Consider the following 21,874-nt stretch of genomic DNA (forward strand, 5'->3'; position numbering starts at 1 on the left):
AAATGCGTTTTGAGTCGAATGGAGCATGCAAACACTGATTTCACTGCATCTCTGATGAGGTTCTGTAACGAAAACTTTGCATTAAAATGGATTATTTTATTATTTAATGATAATTTGAGTAGAGTTATCAGTAGCAAAAACCAAAGATTGTTATTAATACATTAATTAGATTATTTAAATAGAATATTTGTATGAATGTAAACACACACTGAGCCACATGGTACAATTCAGAACATAAACTTTAATTTATTATTGCAGTAAATTTAAAGCTTGAGCACTTAATGTTTGTTTATTTATTTAACCTTTAAACTTTATCAGATAAAGTGTGCTTTCACACACCAACCACAGAGAAACAGGCAGGCTGTTTCTCTGTGGTTGGTGTGATATGAGATAAACTTCCTTTCTACCAGCGCTATAGCATGCCACAGTCTCTAATGTGACAACTCATGTTGTCTTTCGCTCACTCAGCAGGAAGTGATTGACCGTCCTCCTCCTTCTTCTTCACAGATATTCACACAGACCGAGGAACGTGTGTGTCACTGTGTTTGGTGCAGGGAGAGTCGGCGGTGGAAGATGGCCTGAACGTCACTCCTGAGCTGGATGATGGTCTAATTCACAAGGTACACACAGACACACAGACACACACACAGACACACACACACACACACACACACACACACACACACACACACACACACACACACACACACACACATAGACTTTGTGAAATACCACATTAACTGTTGAGGAATTACAGACATTTCTATGCATAGTCCAAAGTTTCAGAGGCTCAAACCTAATTAATCAAACATGATTTTAATTAAAAGAATGAATGAATTTGTAGTGACTGCTTGAAGTTTAGCACCCAAGCACATCACCAAATGCTGTGTTTCCTCCTTTAACATCCTCTGCCAGGACGGTAGAGCAGCTGCTGTTTGTGGGTCTTTATCTTTCACTTCTATCTTCTGTAACTTAAAAGCATGTTAAGTTGAAATCAGGGTACTGACTTGGCCATTGATGAATACGTCACTTCTTTGCTTTGAGAGGCTCTTGGGTTTTTTGGGAGCTTTTGAGTGCAGACAATTGAGCTTTGAAGTGCAGTGTTTATCCTGCTGGAAGCAGCCATCAGAAGACGGTACACTGAGGTCATACTGGGATGGACACGATCAGCTGCGATAGCTCGACTTATAGATCTCCCCCATACCCATACACCACCAGCCTCAGCCTGAGCCACTGATACTGGGCAGGAGTTTACATCAAAGTCTGACCCCGCCAGCTGAAGGAAATCCAAACTTATCAGACCACACAATGTGTTTGACATTTGTATGAAATAATGTTGCCGCGTGTTCATAATCAATGCTCTCCTTACTCCCATAACCACACACGCACGCACACATACAAAATATCAGCAGTTTTGGTGCAGCACAACTTCTCTGCTGTCACAGAGAAATATTTGGAGCTGGTCAGAGTGTGAGCAGTGACTCATTTTTTCTGGAAGAGGCCTTTTCCACCAGCTTTTCTCATAATCCTCCACAGACCACATTCAGCTCTTTCCCTGAGAACGTTTTCTTACAGGGCCCTTTCAAATCACTCCAATGCCCAGCTTCTAAAATATCCTATATTAAAAATCTACTACTGTGTGTGTGTGTGTGTGTGTGTGTGTGTGTGTGTGTGTGTGTGTGTGTGTGTGTGTGTGTGTGTGTGTGTCAGTGCCCTAGCTTTGTGTTTGTTTACATCTTTGTAAAATCCACCTCACATTTCTCCCCTTCTCTCCAGCCTGAGGCTCCTCAGACTGGTGTTGGGCACATGGACAGCCAGGCCTGTGGCGCCCACTCCTCCACTAGTAATGCACTGATTCAAGAAGCTGTCAGTCCCAGCAAAGCAGCTTTGTCAGTGGACACATCTGGCGCTGTGTCCCCTCAGAGCTCCACACTGTCCTGGATGTCAGAAACGGAGGACAGAGGTAAAGCACACAGTGATACTTGAAACTGTTATTTCCTTGAAGAAGTTAATAATTACAAGCTCTTTGGCATGTTCTACTTCCTGTCTGTCTGCCTGTGAGCTGATAGTAAATCTGTCTGTTGCTATGCACAGTAGATCAGGACAGATTTCACTCAGGTCACAGACACAATGAGCTTCTGGTGAAATCCAGCGAAACATCCCATATTCTCAGCATTTACTTCAGAGTTAGAACATTAGTCATTAGTATTTGTAGTAACTGTTTGAACAATGTGCTGGGTGTGTTGCATGTGTCCTGTTACGTGTTCATTCTTAACCGGTGAGTGGTTGTAATATTTTTTTCTGACATACATCTGAGGAGGAGGGGGAGAAAGAGGAGGAGAGGTAGAGGGAGGAGGCGATGAAGAAGAGAAAAAAGACCAGCTTCCAGAAACTCCAGTGTCATCAGCCGTCTTGCGCACATCCAGTCGCTCCTTGTCTCCGTTGCGTCGCCATAGCTGGGAGCCGGGCAGGACCAACACAGCCACACACATGGAGCTCTCACAGAGCAGGTACTGGAACCTCGGGCTGTTCTGAGGCACTAAAGGACCATCTTCTAAGTAAAAAATATGACCCTCTGTATAGTTGTGCTGTCTAAGGAGGTCTTTCCATAGATGTGAATGCTAAGATGAAGCTTTGTATCAAAGCTGCATGTTAGCATTGTGGAGGCCTTCTTGATTGGACTAGAACAACATCTGTAAATTGTGCTTTGTTGTGCAGCTTAAGCCTTGTATCGGGTCAGAATCTGTCTCATTTGGCTTTTAAAACTTTACTGATGGGTCTCCTTGTTCACACACATGGTGTCAACACGAGAACAGATGCTCCGCTCCCAACTTTATTGAAAAATCCTGCTGACGTCAAATGCCAGATTGGCTGATATTTTTCAAAACACAATTGCATTCAGAGTTATTTACATGAACTGCGTTTGCAAACAGTGAGTGCAAACACAGCAGCCGAGCATCTGCTCCGTGTCGAGCAGCAGGAGAAATTAAAGCCGGCTTCCACATCTTTGTTCACGAGTGTATCTTTCTCCTGTTGTCATCAACAGTCCGCCTGCCCCTTCCTTCAGCTCACTGAAGACCGTTTCAGGAGAGGTGAAACAAGCCAAGACCCCTCTCCACAGAAGAAGGTAACCCCGTCTTCCATGACCTGCTTTATTCACGTCTGCCTCTGTTTCCTAGCAGGGCCACATACTTTTTCTTTTTGTGCGTCTAGGCTGATATTTCTGTGAGTCGTGTTTCACACATTCAGAAACAGCTGAGAAATGACTGATTTACTGATAAAAAGGACAACACGTATTCAAATGTGAGGCAATGACAAGAACCTTAAACTGAGTTGTTAGAGTGTGAGTGCAACACCGCTATTCCTCACAGCAGCCGAATCAGGCTTGCATTCCTGCCTTCTTACTAGAGTGCAGCCTCAGCCTGCTCACACGGCATACACAGACACTCCCTGGCCCAAGCATGGCATCCAGTGGAAAAGTCATCAGCGCAGTGAGAGCAGCAGGTCAGCAAAGTGTGCTGAGACTGAGGTGGAGATGGAAAGATTCTCTTAAACTCTGGCTGTAGTGCTGAGATGTATGATTATTACCTCTGTACAGTATTTTCTGCATTGAGTTGTGCAGTTCAGGCTGTGTTGCTGTGATGTGAGTCCAAGTGTTATGAATTAAAGCAAAGTGCCAGTTTTCAGACAAACTTAAATTAACAGCTTAGACACATCTTTCTCACCACAACACCATTATCATTAATTCTTGTTTTAATACACCCCTGCCATCAAACATCTTCTCTTTCTTTTCTTTGTTTTTCTTTGCATGTTTCTCACAATTCATCCCCCATCTGTCCATTTCTCCAGTATGAGCTGGTGTCCATCCAACCTGGTTTTTCCTGATCAGGAGCAAATAGACAGCAGAAGGTAAATGGCAGAAATCAACAGTAATACACAGATATTGTTTCGTTTCAACAGCTCTTCGATAGAAGAGCGACTTAAAACCTCTGACTATGATGTAAGACGAGCACAGAGAAAGATGACACAACAACATACCAATGCGCATTATGAAATGAGGTCTGATTAGACGTGTGGTTCAGCCTAGCAGGCTGCTGTGTGCTTTGTGGCTGCGCCCTGCTTCTCTCTCTCTGCTCCAGGTGCCAGCCTCTTTTCTCTTGTGGAGCCGGTGCACAGCTTTTTCACCCAGACACTTTATTCTTATTCCACTCTCTGCCCAAGTCTTTTGGTGAAATATAACAATTTGGGGGTTCGTCCGGGATGTAAAAACAGTCAAACCCATCCATGGTTTACACCACCTCTCGCCCTATGACAGCTGGTCACCAACGACACTGATGTATAAATCAGGGTTGTGCATGCATGCATGGATGGATGGATAGAACCTGGACATGAATACGAACCGGAACTAAATTAAAAGAAAGTTGGCAGAAAGTCCTGAAAGGCTATAAAAGTATAAAAGTTGTAAAATAATAACTACTCAGCATAGCACACTTACTATGAGGAGACAGACACAGAGCAGAGCACTGGTTTTATACTACAGTATTGAGTGATAAGTGGTGGAGCCGTGCACTGACATCACCAGCAGAAAACAGTGTGCCACCTGAGTCAGGAAACATGGTCCTACTTCATTTCTCCTTTCATCCAGCCACAGTCTAGAAAGTCTAGAAGTGGGCACAGAAGTGGTGCAGGACCAGACACAGTGTGCCAGCATCAGTGATCAGGAGGTGGTGGCTGCAGGCAGGAGTTCACAGGTGGAGAGCCTGGACAGGGGGTCTCTGGCCTCCCTAACCGAGGAGGAGCAGGAAGGAGACAGCAGCAGCATTGATAGCCAGGTGTGTCCTCTTACTTTTTTTTGCTTTGTTATTCGATGAGAGGACGGATTTATATACTCGTCATTTTCATTTCTTGTGTGTTGTTAGACATCATTGATTGTCAGCCGTCCTGCCATGTTTCATCATCCAACTCTCACCAAATCCATCTCCATGGTCACCGTTACTCAGCGGGACGTACAGGGTGAGTCTCTCAGTCCTCTGTCTCTGCCTCTCGTTTGTTCTGAGTAGTAAAGATTCTCGACGTTCTCCGCTAAGATTCTTTCATCCTGCTGCACCCATGAATACCTTTTAGCGAGTGGGTTTCCTCCATCAAAGCGACGAATCAGCTTCTCTGTCAGTATCTCTCCGCTCCTCCCAAAAACTAGACGCTTCTTTTCCATTGGCTCTTCCTCCAGTGATGAGGAGGAGGAGGGAGGGAGTAAGTATGAAGAATGTCCCTGTAGTGTTCCCTCTGTCAGTCTGGTGTCCTGTAACACTGACCATCAAAGCAGTTCAAATGTGTCGACCCATTGCTGGACCCCACGTGTTTGTCTTCAGAAGCCTAAACTAATAAACTAGTCTGTGTAAGTGTGACGAGTGTCTCCCTTTCAGTGTGCCGTGTTCAATGTGACCTAAACCTCTGACCAGCTAGTGCATTAACATTACTTTCAGGTGGTTCTTTTACTAAAACAGTGTTATTGTCGTAATATTACCCATGACAAAGTATGAAGGGAATGGTTGATTGTTTGAGCAGCCGTGCTGAAGGCTGCTGCAGGTGAGACACTTACACAGAGCACATAGGATGCAGTCTGTAAACACGAAGCCGCCCACAGAAAAGGTAAGGCAGGCTATCAAGGAACTGCTGACATCTGAAAAACAGTACGTAGCTGTCCACGTTTATTTTTCTTACGGTACTCTTGCCAGTGATACAGAGCACGGCACTAGTACTGACTCAGCACATCTGCCAATGTCTTTGGTTAACTTTGTGTTTAGTCATTTTATTAGGGTTAGAAGTGCAATGGAGTTCATCAGTCATCACTTTTGTTGTCGTGTCAACCAATTACTAAAAGCAGGCTTTGCTTTGTAACTGTGGCTTTGAAGACATTGCTGTGCAGTTCAGACTACAGCTGTGTTGTCCTGATCAAATGATGATTGTCGTCTTTGCCTCATGCAGGTGTGAACTCATTCTGCAGTCACTCTGGGTCACTGGCATCCAGGTAGGAAGAGAAGCTAATAAATCTTTTTTTCCTCTGCTTCACTTTTAAAGCACATCATACTGAAGAGATGCAGCACAGGCTGCATGTAACTGAGTGCATGGCACGCTGATCCTGTTGGGTTTTTCATTTGAGTTTGTTATTCTGTTTCTTCAGGCCCATGATTGTAATGTTAATGGGTTTCATTTATTTGAGAGAACAGGAAAACATTTGCTGATATAAATAGAAATGAGCATTGTGCCTTTGAAAGTTCCCTTTGTGTTGTTCAGTATTTCAGAGGATGAGCCAGGTCCCCTGCAGAGCGAAACTGAGGGAAAAGGAGGGCCTAAAATTGGTCGGAGATTCAGCTACCTCCGCAACAAGATGAGCAAGAAAGTCAAGGTGAGAAATGTTTACACACAGGATGTGATGCAGCCACTTCTTCTTTTCTAACACTCTGACGTATGTTTGGAGATGACTGTAGAGCGTAACGCTGATGTGTCCATGTGTGTGCCCTGGCTGATAAAGACCAGGGTATTTCAGTTATATTCTTTATTTTTGCAAATGTATTGAAATGATGAATTTTTCCATACTTTGTCAGGTGCATGAAGTATTCAGCACAGGTGAACATTTGACTGTGTTCACTGTGTTTTTGGGTGATGAAGCATTTAAAACACAGCATGCCAAACTTTGGTGGCTGTAGCTCAGGATGTTAAGCAGGTTTTCTGCTAATCGCGCGGTTGGTGGTTCGAGCCCTGGCTCCTCCAGTCTGCAGGATGAAGTGTCCTTGGGCAGGATACTGACCCCATGTTGTTCTCTGGTCCAAATGTGATTAATCGGTGGAAAAAGTGAATGGGTGATATATAAAGTAGAACAGAGTTATAAAAGCAGCAGTCCATTGTAACTCAGCATAGCGCTGCAGACTGTCTGCATGTTGTATCTGTCAAAGGGGGAAGTGTCAAAATTCTGTGGGTTGCTGCAGAGAACACAGATGTCATAAAAGACAACTAGTTTGTAATGAAGTGAAACCAAGTGTCTGTTCTTCATGCAGGCTTTTTGATAGTTTCTTTTTTTAAGTCACAAAGAGCTCCATTGTGGCTCTCTTTCTTCTTTAAGTGAACTTTTCCGCCATGATTCCACCTGTACAGAGTCTTCACTGTCACTCTGCATGCTGGACTGCACACAGCCATGTGTGTGTAAGTTGTGTACTCTGTGACTATGGATGCATACAAACTGATCCAAATATACCTGCAATATTTAATGTTCTGTTTGTGAGTGGACTGGAATTTTTCTCATGGTTAGGAAAAATGCACCAGATACTATAGTCTGCTAGTCTACTATAGGGTGCTTTGGACACCCGGACTATATGATGACTATATGATCTGATGATCAGATGATCTGTGGCTTGTAAGCCTGGCTGGGTCATACAAGCACAGTCAGGCTGACCCCACTGCAGCTACTTGTGGGCTACTGTGGTGGAGTCAGTGTGACGATAGTTTGTGGTTCACTGCAGAGCTGTGCAGTTACAGGTCTGCACATCAAAGCCGTGCGTGGGATGTTGTGTAAAATGGAAATAAAAATGCAGTGCAATGACTTACAAATCTTACAAATCTCTTAAAGTCATGTTTTATTCACAATAGAAGACAGAAACCATATCAAGTGTTTAAACTGAGATATTTTTATTATTCCATGAAAAAATCGAATAGTAAAATGTTTTTGATGTGCTGTGTTTGCCTCTTATCACAGGATGATACAGGTTATATGCCAAATATCAGTGTGGACACAGTGGCATTTGTTGGCATTTGTTAGAGGTAATTAGTCTGAGTTCAGACGAGTTTAATGTGACTCATTGTGCATTTCTCGTACGCAGCAGACCCCCTACCCAAAAAACCAAAGAGGGAACTGAATTTAAATAAAGTTGAAGTGAAACCAAATATTCAAATAAATGAATAACTGCACTAAAACTGAGACGTAACAATACAAAACCCTGCTGAAACTGTCAAAGGAAATCTAAAGCCAAAAACAGGAACGAAGTGTGACATCATACATCTCAGAAAAAGATTTATTTCTATCTAATGCCATCATATATGTTATGGTAAAATAGTGGCTTCATCAAGACGGACAGAACTCTGCAAAACAACCAGACAGACAACAAAAGAGGAAGTGTGTGTGTGTGTGTGTGTGTGTGTGTGTGTGTGTGTGTGTGTGTGTGTGTGTGTGTGTGTGTGTGTGTGTGTGTGTGTGTGTGTGTGTGGTGGCATGCAGAAATGAACAGTGCACTATCTCAATTCAAAGGAATGAGAAATGTCAGGTTTTAAAGTGTGTTGGTGTCTTTGCTGTTTTCAGGACAAGGAGAGGAGGGGGGAGGGTAAGCAAGAGAGCAAAGCACGAGAAAAGGCCCCCCTGTGCCCCCCCGGCTCCACGCTGTGTCAGCACAGCGGCAGACTCCTGTGCAATAAGGAAACGTTCTCCTGCAACAGTAAGGCCCTCGTAGCGCTGTCTTTCTGACACGTGCCAGCTCTCTTACTCTCCTGCTGCATTTCTGCTCTTTCCTTCCTGCTTTTTATTTCACCTCCAGTCTGGGATCACCACTTCCTCTTCTCCGTACTTCGTTATCTCCATGCGTTTTCACACCTTTCATAACACCATCATACTGCTCTGTGTAATAATGCTGTAGTTGTTTACATAGAAGTGGTTAGTCATGATTAGTAGTGGTTAATAGTCTGGGCAGTCATCAGACAGCAACAGGGTTCTGTGTGGCTTGTGCTTGGTCCTCCTCTGCCTGTATGGTTTTTCACCCACAGTCCACACAGCTGCTGGGCTTGCTGTGGTAGGATCCACTCTGTACTTGTTTGGCCTTTAATAACAGGAACAGAACCAGCAGACCTCTTTAGCACCCCAGCCTTTACAGACAGAGCTGACTGGACAGTATTTGTGGAGTCTGCAACTCCACAAATACTGAAGCCTCAAACTGAAGGAAAATACTCATGGTTAGATGATGGAAGGTGTTGCAGGTACAAAGAAGCTGGAAAACTGAGCAAAAGAAAAGGTTAAAGCTGAGTGGGACAGTCCGGAGGAGGCAGCCAAACCTGGGGACAGAACCTGCCAGTTTCTCTGGCGGATGATTTTATGATTGTTTCTTTATGGGTTTAGTTTTTCAATCATCAGCCATAAAAGGCTGATGGCGTACTGTTGTAAGTGTGCGGACGGCATGGATGCACAAGTGTGTGAATGTGATGACTTCAAAACGAGGCGAGGTATGAGTTTGACATTGATACCATAGGTGTATCTGCCTGGAGGCTGAGGGGTAGCACTGACCAGCGCTGGTATTTCTTCTTCCTGTGAGCCGGACTGAAGCCATGGCAGCAGTCACTGCCTTCTGGTTTCTTTGCCTTTGCATGCAGAAGAGAAGAGTGTCAAAGGATGTTGTAGTGTTAAAGAGATGGAAATATCAAGGCTATAGCTGAATAGTCCAAAACTTCCTGTTCCACTTCACGGTGACCTCGATGGAGAAGGTCATGAGGTCAAGGAAGAGTGTTAAGGAGAATTTCCGAGGACCAATGAAGGGAAGCACGGTGCTTAGAGGCTCCAGCTGCACTCAGACTTCCTAAGAGAGTGATGCTGATGATGAGGCTCCTCCTTAGTGAACCCACCACAGTACATCCAGCTATGAAGTGAAATATAGCATGTGTGTCAGAAACGCTGCTGCAGAGATGAGCCACTGTAGCTCCTGACATTATGGCAGCTGTAAGAATAAAGCATTGCATAAATGTATGTGACCTGCCCTCTAAAGTGCTGTGCGGTCAGTAAGACATTAAAGTATGTGAGATGAATGTGGCACCCTGTGTGTGTGTGGTTGGGGGTGAATACACTAACATAGCTGTTTCTGTGCTGCCTGCAGACTGTGGGGTCCTCGTCAGTGACAGATCCACGGAGAGCCTGTCTGTCTGTGCAAAGAACAGAATAAAGGTAGGTATGGTACACAGACTCATGATGAATGTGTTACCATCAGGAATAACTGTAGATGAACAGCTAAATCACATGTTCAAATTTAGAGGTGAGGTATAAATCCATCATAAATGTATTTTACAAGTCTTCTTTAAGTTTAATCTGTCATGTTTGTCTCTATCAGCAAGCAGCGGTGCCAGAAGGCGTTCCTGGGTCGTCTGTTAACACGAGGAGTAAAAGTAAGAACACATGGAGAACTTTACAGAGGAGACACAGGATCAACTAAAGCTAAAGACACTTTCAAAGAATCCTTTATATCAATCCGTCTAAAAATTCCCAGTTTCCCTCAGATTTGACTGGTAACTTTATCTGTATATGTCCTAGTGACCATTAAAATAAAGCTGTGGGTCTCAAATCATTCATTTAGATACAGGTGCTTTAAAATAACTGCACAGCTGTGTTACTAAGAAAGCTGCTGAGTTTGAATCTATTCCACCACTCCCATGATCAGCAGAAGCCCATTAGCAAAAGAAGAGAGGTTTCCATGTTCTGTCGGTGCCGCACAAACGCACACTGTCCGCACTGCAAAGTGCAACACAATGTTAATGTACACATGTACTTGAAGACAAATTCCTGTCTTCACTCAGTGCTGTTCCTCTGTCAGGATAGAAAAAAGGTCCAGCTGTCACTCCAAAGCCAGCGTACAGTGATGGCACAAACACAGAACAAGCTTATGATTGAGTGCAGCATGTTTGACTTTTTACTCAGTTTGTAAAAGAGTAAGTCAAATAAGGACACTGGGAGGTAGCAATGCAGCATTTCTGAAGGAGCTTTAGTTCGATGAAGCATGCTTGCAACTCAGACCTGAGCAGACGGAGCACACGCAGAGAGAGGGAGCTGCTTTTGATTGGTAGACAGAGCTTCTGATGTCCCAACAGTTCCACTGATAGACACCTTCTGGCTCATAGTATGAAGAAGAGAACTACAAAAGAACTAGATTGCTGCTTTTTAATGAGAAAATAATCAAATTCATTTTCTGTTTTGATATATTTTTATCTAGCTACATCTTCTACATCATCGCTGTCGTCAAGGTCCTCATCGTCACGTTGGTCAACAGTAACAATGCCCAACGACCACCTTCCTATGCTGTCTCCGAGAAGAAACCGCAGAACCTTCAGCCCTCACAGCAACCTGGCTAAGAGCATCTCCAGTAGCAACATACCATCGTAAGACGTTACAACTAATTAACTTTGTTTCTGAAAATTCCCAGTTAGCTCTAAACGTCACGTGTGCACACCAGCACAAGTGACTGTCTCAGCACTGAGCACACATGCCGTCACTCGATGTGCTCTTCACAGACGTGAAGACGGGTTTTTCTATTCTTGTCACTAGAACTAGTGGCAGCTCCAAAGGTGTCATATTGTTCTTGCGACTATGTGATGTATGTAGAAAGCAAAGCCATTAAAATCCTGCTCATCTTCATAGTTTTGTTCCTTCAGGTTAGACGATGCTGCACTCAAGCGCCTCAAAGTGCTGTCCCAGTCCACCGACTCTCTCCATCAGGGGAGCAAAGTCAACGCTTCAACTGAGTCTCTCACTGATGAAGGTAGAACACAACAGACACACACACACACACACACACAGCTTAGATTCAAAGAATGATGGTTTGAGCTGCTGTGCGTGTGTGTGTGTGTGTGTGTGTGTGTGTGTAGGTACTGAGATCACTGACACCCAGCTGATGGAGTTTGAAAATGACATTAAAGATCTGGCAGCTGATTCTTGGAGCGGCATGGTGGATAAGAAGTTCTTGAAGTCCCTGAAGAAAGATGAAGTGAAGAGACAAGATGTCATTTATGGTAAACTGTGCTGTGACTCAGTGGGGAGTGACAGACTGCTGTCGGGGCCAAACATGGAGATAAGAGTGTTTTCTCTGCACAGAGCTGTACCAGACGGAGGTTCACCATGTGAGGACTCTGAAGATTATGTCGGAAGTGTATCACAAAGGCCTTCAGAAGGAGCTGCAGCTTGATCTTCAAACTCTGAACAAGGTGATAAAGGAGCAATTTCACCCGTGGACACGCTTGGGTACACACAGTATAACGACCTGTCTGTCCAACATTTCCCTAGATTTTCCCTGTTTTGGACGATCTCTTGGAGTTCCACACAGAATTCCTCTCATTGCTCCTGGAGAGAAAAAGAAATGCATCAACTGAGAGACAGAAAAGCAACAACTTCCTCATCTGCAGCATTGGAGACATCTTAGTTAAACAGGTGAGACGAGGAGACGAGGAGGGTGTATGCGTGTGTGACAGTGGTAAATAAAGTTGAAATAAGTCCATTTCTGGTGGCCCTTACACTCCTCGTGTGTGGAGTGTGTGCTGTTGTCTTTTAGTTAAGTTCAACTCTAAGATATCTGTTTGGAAATCAGGGGTGTCGTTTGGTAGTGTCAATGGCTGCAGTAAAGATCATGGCAGTCTTTTCATTAAGTTGTAGTTCTTTTGAGTTAATGGAAGAACTACAATATTCACAGCATGTTATGGAAAGCGCTGAATTTGCTTCCACCTTAAATGTGTTTACTTTCTTTTTTGTGACTTCTTAAATTCAGTTTTCAGGCAGCAGCTCTGTCCGCATGACGAAAGTTTATGGGAAGTTTTGCAGTCGCCACAACGAAGCCGTCAGTCTGTACAAAGAACTGCACGCCAAAGATAAACGCTTCCAGGCTTTCGTCAAGGTCAGAGCTGCTCTGTGTACACGCAGCACATCAGAGGACCTCACCTGCACTGTCTGGGATCTATGCATGACCTCAGTATCTTTGTGTGCAGAGAACAATGAGCAGCAGTGTTGTGCGGCGGCTCAGCATCCCAGAGTGCATTTTGTTGGTGACTCAGAGGATCACCAAATATCCTGTTCTGATCCAGAGGATCCTTCAGCACACCAAAGGTAAGAATGAAGACCCGTGGCAGCATCCACCGAGTCAAGCGCATCTTTCATTGTTCTTCAAACGTCACCTAAAAACTGTGCGGTGACACTGTGTCCAACATCTTTCCTGAGAACATAATTCATCCTAAACTCTTTATGAATCTCTGAACAGAGTCGGATAAGGAGCACGGCTTGGTTTCTGACGCGCTGCGCCTTGTGAAGGAGCTGATTACGGCTGTGGATAATAAAGTCAACCAGCAGGAGAAGAAACAGCGCCTGAAGGAGGTGTACAGGTACTCAGTAGTGTCAGTGATGGAGTTTGCCTACTCCTGGATCAGCTGATCACGTGGGTCATCAGAGCAGTTCATTCCTCCAGACAGTCCCCTCCCTGCCCACTCTTAGCTCAGAGCGCTCCACAAACGCTCCCAAACCAACGTCTGAAGTATACGTTACACAATGTCAACTGATGAACGGTGAATGATGAATAAGCTTAAAGGCTGGCTGATACCTGGGCTGTACCTTCCACATATATACCACTTTTCTAGTCGTGCTGACCGCTCAGAGCAGTGCTGATGTTCAGCCTGTGTTTTACTCTCTGCATGTAGTTTTAGATTTTTTTCTGTAAGCTTAGCTTGCAGAAACAGCAGTGCTCTTAAATGTGCCTGAGTGTAAACCTTTAATGTCTCACTGCAGTCGCACTGACAGTAAGTCCATCATGAGGATGAAGAGTGGTCAGATGTTCGCTAAAGAGGACCTGATCAGAGGGAGGAAGCTGCTGCACGATGGAGCGCTGCAGCTGAAAAACTCTGCAGGAAGACTCAAAGGTTCATCACATTTGCATCTTTGGACCAAACCTGACGTGAATTTATTCCGACTGGAGCTCGCTGTAATCTTCGTTTCTGTGTGTTGCAGAAGTCCACGCCATGCTCCTGACAGATGTGCTGGTCTTTCTTCAGGAAAAAGACCAGAAATATGTATTTGCCTCATTGGTAAGTTTGGCACTCGGCACATACATAAGATCGTACCCAAGGATTCGGTTTGATTTGGAGCCTTTGTTCCCAGGACCAGCGCTCCACGGTCATCTCCTTACACAAACTCATTGTAAGAGAAGTGGCAAATGAGGAGCGAGGTCAGTCTCCTTCCTTCTCTCACATCTTTTGCGGATTTCAGTCACTGTGTGATTCAGTCTGGCTTTTAGTCAGCACGAACCACAATGGTTTCATCAAGGATTGCCTCGTGTCTCCTGCAGGTCTGTTTCTGATCACAGCTGGCACAGAAAAGCCAGAAATGGTGGAGGTGTTGGCCAGCAGCAAGGAGGAGCGCAACACATGGATGGCCATTATACAGGACGCTATGCAGTGCATGTGAGAATACACACACACACACACACACACACACAAAGATCACTGGCAGATGCACTTCAAGTCCTTTCTGCAGAAGTTTGTTCCTAACATGAAGGGTCAAAGGAAATAATATGTTTTACATAAGTGTAGAGGGTGCTCAGCACACAGCAGTGGTTAGCACGGTCTCCTCACAGCAATAAAGTTTTCATTTGAATCCTGGCTGAAGCCTTTTAGTCTGCATGTTCCCCCTGTGCCTACGTGACTTCCACCCACAGTCCGAGCATGCACCTCAGCTGCACTGGTGATTTTTAGAGGCCGTGGGTGTGAGGTGGATAAACACAAAGTAAAGTGTTGTATGGATGTATGCTTTGATGTGGCTTGTAGGGGTGAGTAAGACTGCAAGTATGGCAGTCCGTTTACAGATGCTCGATTTCCAAAGTGTGGAGCTCACTTTGTGGATTATCTATTCAAAAAAGCAAAACTTTATTTCTTCCCTGCTGGAAGAAGTAGTGCTGCACAGTGTGAGGTCCCGTGGATAACACTGCCATCAAACTCTGTACATGATGTAGCATGGTGCATTAGACAAAGCTAAGCACAAGCACAGCTAAATAATGCGAAAAAGGTCATTTAGGAAAAAAGAACAACATTTGACCAGTAAAGAAATCGAATACACGTCAAAACTGTTTGTGAAGCAGGAACAAAAAAGATTAATTAGAATAATGATTAAATTAAAGTGAGATCGCCAAATTAAAAGCAGTTTAAGATGAAATGACTGACAATAATAACTGAAACCACAAATTAAAACCTAACAAAGAAGTAGAAATAAAATCTTCAGTATGGCAGACCTCTGTGCAGAGCTTGTAGGACCTTTAAAATAAGCTTTTCATTTTTTATCTAGCAAAGGCGTTAGAGCTGCTCTGTTTCCAGCAGTGCAGGTTTGAGCGTTGTGAGCAATGTGGTACATTTATCTGAGCTGAAAGCAGAAGCTGGAGAGTATTCGAACATCACGCCAGGCCTTCATTGTGTTCTGACAGGGAGAAAGATAAGGATGAGGGACTCCCAAGTGAGACGGAAGAAGACCGGAGACACCAGGAGAACAGAGCAAAGGAGATCCGCGGTGAGCAGCCGATGTTCCAGTTAACGTGCTGTAGTGGGCGGGGAGTCCCGTGTCATGTTGAGGGTGTTTGCATTTGTCCCTGATTCCAGAGCTTCTGCAGAGGAAGGATGAGCAGATTATCAGTTTATTGGAGGAGAAGATACACATCTTTAGAGAGCTGGGTAACTGCAGTCTGTCTCCAGAGGATGCTAACACATCGGTCATGGAGCGGATGTTGTTCAGAGCCACACCTGATAACATCACCAAAGGAGAGCCGGTCATAAATGATGCTGTGAGAGAAGGTGAGCAGGCCTCTGAGGTTACTTCTCGTCATGTGCATCTCAGAGATGACGTGTTCAAACCTGTTCCTCTCTGTCAGTGGAGGCCCTGCATGCTTTGGTCAGCGGAGGTTTTGGTGCAGCGGCCTGCGGTCCAGGCGGCCTGACAGGGGGCGCCGTGGGACCAGTCTGCCTGCCCAGACGAGCGGAGACGTTTGGAGGCTTCGACAGTCATCAGATGAACAGCAGCAAGAGTAAGACACGAGCAGGTCATCAAAGATGTCAGGGCAGGTGTTCACGCTCCTGTGAGACCGACTCTGCCGTCATCACAGCAGCTGTCTTTATCATGACCAGCCTTTAAAAGCCTTCACCTCCTCTTACTGTCAGATGGAGAAAAGGAAGAGGGCGAGGAGTCAGTGGACCTCCGCAGGACTGAGTCCGACAGCGTGCTGAAGAAGGTAGGGATGTGTGTGTTTCACATACGGTTATTCATCTCATTTAAGACGAATCATTTCTTTAATACGTTCCTGCAGGTTTTACTGTGATGAAAACGAAATGTGCCTAACTGATCAAATGGGAAGAGGCATGGCTGCTATAAACAGAGTGGGAAATCCATATGTAATAAAGAACAAGATCAGCGCAGGTATTAGTGTTATGAAGTTGAGTCGATAGTGTAGTTGATAGTGTCAGTCAGAGCAGACATCGAAGGCTGCTTCTCTGACGTCACAGTCATTTTTAAAAAATGGAAATATGTGCGATAAATGTTTTTGCACAGCACTTTACTTTTCCCCTGTGAGCCATCAGAGGTTCAGAACGTTACGATCCTCTGACTTCTGCTCGCTGCAGTCCACATCCTGATGTTACCTGACCAGCACTTTGTAATGTGCTAACATGAACTGTGTGTGTGTGCCTCAGGGAGCCACTGCCAGCCTGCAGACCCTGCTAAAGAGAAACAATGAAGTAAGTGGGCTCCTCATTCAAACACAAACAGACACACTAGTACTACTCCATCACTTTAGCTACATCACACAGGACTTTTGATAAGGACAGGACAAAGAATATCTTTTACAAGAAAAGCTTCAAAACTGCTTTGAAAGTGATGCTGAAAATATGGACGTGGCTGTTTCATAAGAATACAGTTTCTGCTTCCTTTCTGTGATGAGCTGCCGTCACTGAGAATTTTCCAGTCTAAGCTTGTCTTCACTGACTGCTGCAGCTTTCTGCAAAGCCACTTCTTCTCTTCCTGTTGTTTAATGGTGTGCTGCAAGCAATTGTAGGTCCAGTGCTGCCACCTGCTGGTGGTGTTTGCACATTTTATCTTCTTAGACACCAGCAGAAGGACAGAAGTTGTTGCATAAACTGTTATTTTTTTCTTGACAACTGTGACCATCCCTAGCTCTTTCTACATGTCAGGAGGAAAATAAAGATGAACCCAGTCATGTGATGTACTGGAGGTCTTATTTGTATAAACAGCAGTTTGAGCTGTTTTTACTGACTCTGCTGTGATGGTGTGTTTCTCCAGCAGCTCCAGCGCAGTGTGACACGTCTCCATGAGCTGCTCATTTCCCTGCAGGTACACATACACGTTTACAGCAGAGGTCACGTTCAGGCTAAGTTTTCACTTTACATTGACCGTCTGTCCCTGCCTGCAGGCTGTGGTCATCCAGCAGGACTCATTTATTGAGGACCAGAGGCAAGCCCTGAGCAGCCAACTCAGCACCACCTCCTCCAGACAGTCCATCTCTTCCTCCTCCTCCTGCTCCTCGCTCTCATCCTCAACTAGCTCGCGCCCCTCCTCCCTCATTGAGCAGGAGAAGCACAGGAGTTTGGAGAGGCAGCGGCAGGAGGTGGCCAGCCTGCAGGTTAGCTCTCACTAATGCTGCTTTCACATGTTGAGTCATGGCTGCAGTGAGCTCATCGTTCCATTGTTTGACAGGATTCATGTTTTCATCCAGCTTCCTGAGCCCAGTTCTTGTGACATCACACTTGTGGTTTGTTTTAGAAACAGCAGGTTGCACATCAGGAAGAAAAGAGGAAACGAGAGAGAGAGTGGGAGCTGAAAGAGAGAGCTCTGGCAGATCGGGAGGAGAGGCTGGGGGAGGAAGAGGAGCAGACGAGGCGGAAATGTCGGGAGCTGACAGAAGAGATGCAGATGTTACAGAGGAGCAAAGAAGTGTACCAGAGAGACGTGGAGTGGCTGAGGGAGGCGCAGAGGAGGCTGGAGAGAGACGAGGAGGCTCTGAGGAGAGACAATCAGAAGGTGGACGCAAATAGAGAGCAGGTCAGAGGTCATGTATGATGAAGGCGCTGCTAGTCTGATGCACTCGAGCACTCGAGTGTCGTCACAGGCAGGCTGCTGTGTAGCTGTAGTCTCTGTGCACGTTCACCTAATCATCACAAATGAATCAATAAACTACATGTCATGCACGCTGTAGTATTTTATGCACTGGATGTAGTGAATTCTGTTTTTCCATGTCTGCTTCCTCTTGCCATGCCAAGTTTTGGAGGTGGAGAGTGGAAATTTGGCATAATGACTCTCAGAGCCATGACAGAAGCTTTAAAAAGAAAACCAGTTGGTGGAAATGAACCGATAGATATCCTTCACTGTCTCACTCACATCCTCATGCATGATCTAATCATTTTTCCAGTTGGAGGAGCTTCAGAGGTACCAGCGCACTCCCTCCACAAACTCAGACGACTCCTTAAGGTTCCACAGCACCGGGTCCCTGGATCTGGATTTAAAAGAAATAGCAGAACAAGCCAAAGAGGTAAGAACAAGGTCCTGCTTTAAAACCACGTTTGTGTTAGAATTTAGGAAGCTGCTGCATGAGCCCTTGAATGACTAATATTGTGGGTGAACATCAGGTGGAGCTCTCATCCTCCGCCCCAACCAAAGAACCTTTCCTCCGCATTGGATCCAAGAGGATGAGCAAAAACTTCAACCCCTTCTCCTCGAAGGCTCAGGGAGCAGAGAAGGAGTCCCAGCTCCCCTCCAGACTACTTCAACTGACCAAATCCAAAGAGAAGAAGGAGAAAAAGAAGAAAGGAAAAGGAGGGAAGGACGCGCAGACAGGTACAGTCAGACCGACTCAAAGTGAAGACGGTCATGGGTGGAGCGGTGTTCTGTGTACTGGTATCCTGCTACATAACTCTTGTGTTTGTCTTTAGAAAACAAAGGTGCAGTGATGTTGGATTCTCCAAACGACAGTGACTTCTTCATCTGAGGAGTGAACTCCTAACGCCCAGTCGCACAGCTGACAGTGTGTGTCTGTCTCTGTCTGCTTGGCCCCAGACATTGCCCCAGCCTTCCCGCCACACAGACTGTACCATCAAAGGTCAAAGGTCAGGCAGGGTAACACACTGACTTAGCTGAAGTCTTTCCCAAGGTAACAGACTGCTCTGGAGACTATCCTGCCCACGCTCCAATAATGCCAAACTGGATGGATTCAGAAGAGTTTGTCCAGCAGCAGGTCCGAACATCCACAGCACCTGAGCCCGGAAAAGCTTAACTTGACCAATCACAAGCAAGATTTCTTTTAAGTGTTGCTGAAGCTAACTTTTGTTGCTTGTTGTGCACTCCTTACTTGTAGAACACACACACACACACACACACACACACACACACACACAGCAGGTTAAACCATCATTCATTGTGAATGAAACAGACCCCTTAAATTAAAGAATCTGTGTTTATTTGATCTTGAGCTGAAGTGCCTTCCATGTGTCTGGTACATCACTGGCAGCAGGTATACGTGTAGCAGCAGTTAATCGGATTTGTAACAAAGTACTGATGAAATGTACATTATACAGAGCTGACCCTGCACTGTTTACATGTCAGTGTAGCAAGCTTCCTGCTCATTTCATTGGTCCTTCATTTCTGCCCAAGCTATCATTTCAGACCTGGCAGCAACATATCTAAAGCATGCACTGACCTGGGCTCTCCCATCACAGTCACCAAACTCTTATACGCTGATTTAAATTCAACTTAAGATTTTAATAACGAAACTGGACATTTTATTAGACAGATGGTTCACAAACCCAGCCATGAGTGAAATCAAAGAAGGACAACTGTTATATTAGAACACTACATGCCTCTGCATGTGGACAAGGGTCCACTCTAACCCCCATTTCTATTGCCTTTATTCACCCTCACAAAGCCCTGCCGGTGTGCATAACACACCCATCATACACTGGACACCTACAGGCTCGTGTGCTCCATCCACCTGTGTGGGGAATGACAGTCGAGGTCGAGACATTGCTTTACTTACTGCTGCACTCACTTGTTATGTTTACTCTACATGAAGCTTAATATTCCTATTCTTTTTAATAGAAGCACCTGACTCATACTAAACAGCCCAAGTGCTGAAAAGTGGAACAAACACGTGAGAAGAAGACTTCTGTGATACACACCACTGGTTTGAATTTGCTTGTGTGCATTCCCCTGTGTTGACAGCTGCTTCTCGTCATGACAAAAATGGCGTGTCCTTGCCGAACTGCTCCTCTTTGAACAACAGATAACAGAGCCATTACGAGGAAGCCAGTCAAACATGCCAAAGAGAAGAGTCCATTAAATATTCATCACTTGTGCTTCTGTTTTTCTGCAGCGTTATGTTTCCAGATAACTGGATTCTCCCAGTGCATCACACAGGGAGGCTCGCTCAGGGCGTGTACATGATTATATGTAGCCTTCAGTGTCATATTTCCGAGGGCGGGGTTAATGCAGCAAAAGTGCTTTAGCTCTGCTCTAACCAGGTAGTACTCTAACCAAACAGCAGAGGTGAGAACAAAAGTTAACAAATAAAACCAACACTGAAAGACTGACACTCCTGCATTACACTTTCAAGCTCGTGGCGCTCCGTGACGCTGCTGTAGTGTCTGCTCACAGATAACAGAGGACAGAGATGGCAGCACGGGATGCTCGACAGTGACAGCACAGTGGTTTAACAGAGACGTGAGGAACTAGTCAGCAATAAGATCAGGTATATAAACAGTACATGCTAAATTGTGTAAGTATGTGTGGGTGTAGTATATGAGCAGCAGGTAAATGACTGAGAAGAAACCATTAAGGATGATACATAACAAGCCCATTAATACATTAGTCATGTTTTTGTGTTGAGTGGCACAAATCATGTTAACCCTGTAAAGCCTGAACCAATCATTACTAGAAAATTACATTTATAAAACAAATGTAGTTCATTAAAACTACTGACAATTTTTCTTAAAGAACTTAAATATTATTTTGCATATATGTGGTTGTTTTTATTTAGTTTTTTTTTACTATTTATTGTTGATTTGTTGAGCAAGTTATTTGTTTTTCAGCGGGGAGAAAGTCTCAAAGACTCATCTATCAAATATGAAACAGTTGGCATTATAGGGTTAAAGACACGTTTCACACTCACAACCAAACAGATGTTCACTGATGGATTTTAGTGGAGCAGACACTCCAGCACCACCCACCCACCCACCACACAGCAGTACAGTGTTATCAGTGTACACTGATCCCTCAACAAACAAGCTCAGTCACTGGCACGGCCTCTGTGTTGTTCCCGTGCACTAAAAATATTTCTAAAGCCATTAAAAATGAAAGTTTCACCATCTTTCTCGCTGTGTGTGGGATCGTCTTGAAATGTTTTTGGAATAAAAACACGAGGTACAAAGTTTCTGTTTTATTTCCAAAGAAAACAGATGGAGGCAGAGCAACACATTTTGTAAATATGTACAAATTTCAAGTGAGAGAAAAGCTTTATTTGTCTACTTTCTTCCTGATCTGGAAATATAATGTTCAATCCTAATAAATTACTATGCTATTGTCACTGTGTGGTTTTATGTACACGGATAGTATGTTAGCTGAGAGGAGACAGAGGAGTGAGAGCGATGTTGAGAAGCTCCTGGTATGCTGCATTGGTCAAAGTCCCTCCTCTCACAGGAGCATGTGGACCTGTGTTTCCACCGAGCTGTGTGACTAAATGAACTGGAATCATCTGTGAACCATTTCACAGAAAATCACCAGAAGATCACTTTGAGTGAAAATGGATTTTTATTTTGTTAGTTAACATTAGAACAGGAGCAGTTTTACCACCATGTGCAAAGTGAAGTATTCAGTCATTGCCCCCTGACCAAGTTTCACAGCGAAACATTTTACTTGTGATGATGTTAAATCGTGTTAGCCTCTGTGTGTCCAGGGGCCCAGATGGGTCACCAGTGCAGGGCTGCCGTAGATGTTTATTCATTGAAAGTATTCGGTCTGATTGAGGTGCCCTTCCTATTCTGTGCTATACAGACGGGC

General features: G+C 44.6%; 1 protein-coding gene across 10 annotated transcripts in view; it reads left to right on the top strand.

Annotated features, from left to right (window-relative positions):
• LOC120730310 (A-kinase anchor protein 13-like) overlaps positions 1 to 21,401 on the top strand; it is a 60,118-nt gene extending 38,717 nt beyond the window's left edge. For 6 of the 10 annotated variants that reach the window (XM_040026609.1, XM_040026608.1, XM_040026614.1 and 3 more), the window contains 35 exons: positions 508 to 620; positions 1,777 to 1,963; positions 2,315 to 2,510; positions 3,047 to 3,127; positions 3,850 to 3,909; positions 4,646 to 4,832; positions 4,920 to 5,013; positions 5,986 to 6,028; positions 6,295 to 6,406; positions 8,351 to 8,483; positions 9,906 to 9,973; positions 10,137 to 10,191; positions 11,013 to 11,178; positions 11,452 to 11,558; positions 11,665 to 11,808; positions 11,891 to 12,000; positions 12,080 to 12,223; positions 12,558 to 12,683; positions 12,775 to 12,892; positions 13,044 to 13,164; positions 13,565 to 13,695; positions 13,784 to 13,860; positions 13,934 to 14,000; positions 14,121 to 14,235; positions 15,249 to 15,331; positions 15,421 to 15,612; positions 15,690 to 15,842; positions 15,976 to 16,046; positions 16,504 to 16,548; positions 17,111 to 17,161; positions 17,241 to 17,450; positions 17,591 to 17,869; positions 18,237 to 18,356; positions 18,454 to 18,661; positions 18,757 to 21,401. In XM_040026609.1, the coding sequence (XP_039882543.1) occupies positions 508 to 620; positions 1,777 to 1,963; positions 2,315 to 2,510; positions 3,047 to 3,127; positions 3,850 to 3,909; positions 4,646 to 4,832; positions 4,920 to 5,013; positions 5,986 to 6,028; positions 6,295 to 6,406; positions 8,351 to 8,483; positions 9,906 to 9,973; positions 10,137 to 10,191; positions 11,013 to 11,178; positions 11,452 to 11,558; positions 11,665 to 11,808; positions 11,891 to 12,000; positions 12,080 to 12,223; positions 12,558 to 12,683; positions 12,775 to 12,892; positions 13,044 to 13,164; positions 13,565 to 13,695; positions 13,784 to 13,860; positions 13,934 to 14,000; positions 14,121 to 14,235; positions 15,249 to 15,331; positions 15,421 to 15,612; positions 15,690 to 15,842; positions 15,976 to 16,046; positions 16,504 to 16,548; positions 17,111 to 17,161; positions 17,241 to 17,450; positions 17,591 to 17,869; positions 18,237 to 18,356; positions 18,454 to 18,661; positions 18,757 to 18,812 (4,223 nt within the window). In that variant the 3' untranslated portion in view covers positions 18,813 to 21,401. The remainder of the gene's footprint in view (positions 1 to 507; positions 621 to 1,776; positions 1,964 to 2,314; positions 2,511 to 3,046; positions 3,128 to 3,849; positions 3,910 to 4,645; positions 4,833 to 4,919; positions 5,014 to 5,985; positions 6,029 to 6,294; positions 6,407 to 8,350; positions 8,484 to 9,905; positions 9,974 to 10,136; positions 10,192 to 11,012; positions 11,179 to 11,451; positions 11,559 to 11,664; positions 11,809 to 11,890; positions 12,001 to 12,079; positions 12,224 to 12,557; positions 12,684 to 12,774; positions 12,893 to 13,043; positions 13,165 to 13,564; positions 13,696 to 13,783; positions 13,861 to 13,933; positions 14,001 to 14,120; positions 14,236 to 15,248; positions 15,332 to 15,420; positions 15,613 to 15,689; positions 15,843 to 15,975; positions 16,047 to 16,503; positions 16,549 to 17,110; positions 17,162 to 17,240; positions 17,451 to 17,590; positions 17,870 to 18,236; positions 18,357 to 18,453; positions 18,662 to 18,756) is intronic. The other 4 variants (XM_040026611.1, XM_040026610.1, XM_040026612.1 and 1 more) reach the window with 4 other exon arrangements.
• Positions 21,402 to 21,874: the final 473 nt, after the last annotated feature.

This window comes from Simochromis diagramma, unplaced genomic scaffold, assembly GCF_900408965.1.
Source record: "Simochromis diagramma unplaced genomic scaffold, fSimDia1.1 OVJJ01000293.1, whole genome shotgun sequence".
Taxonomy (NCBI): domain Eukaryota; kingdom Metazoa; phylum Chordata; class Actinopteri; order Cichliformes; family Cichlidae; genus Simochromis; species Simochromis diagramma.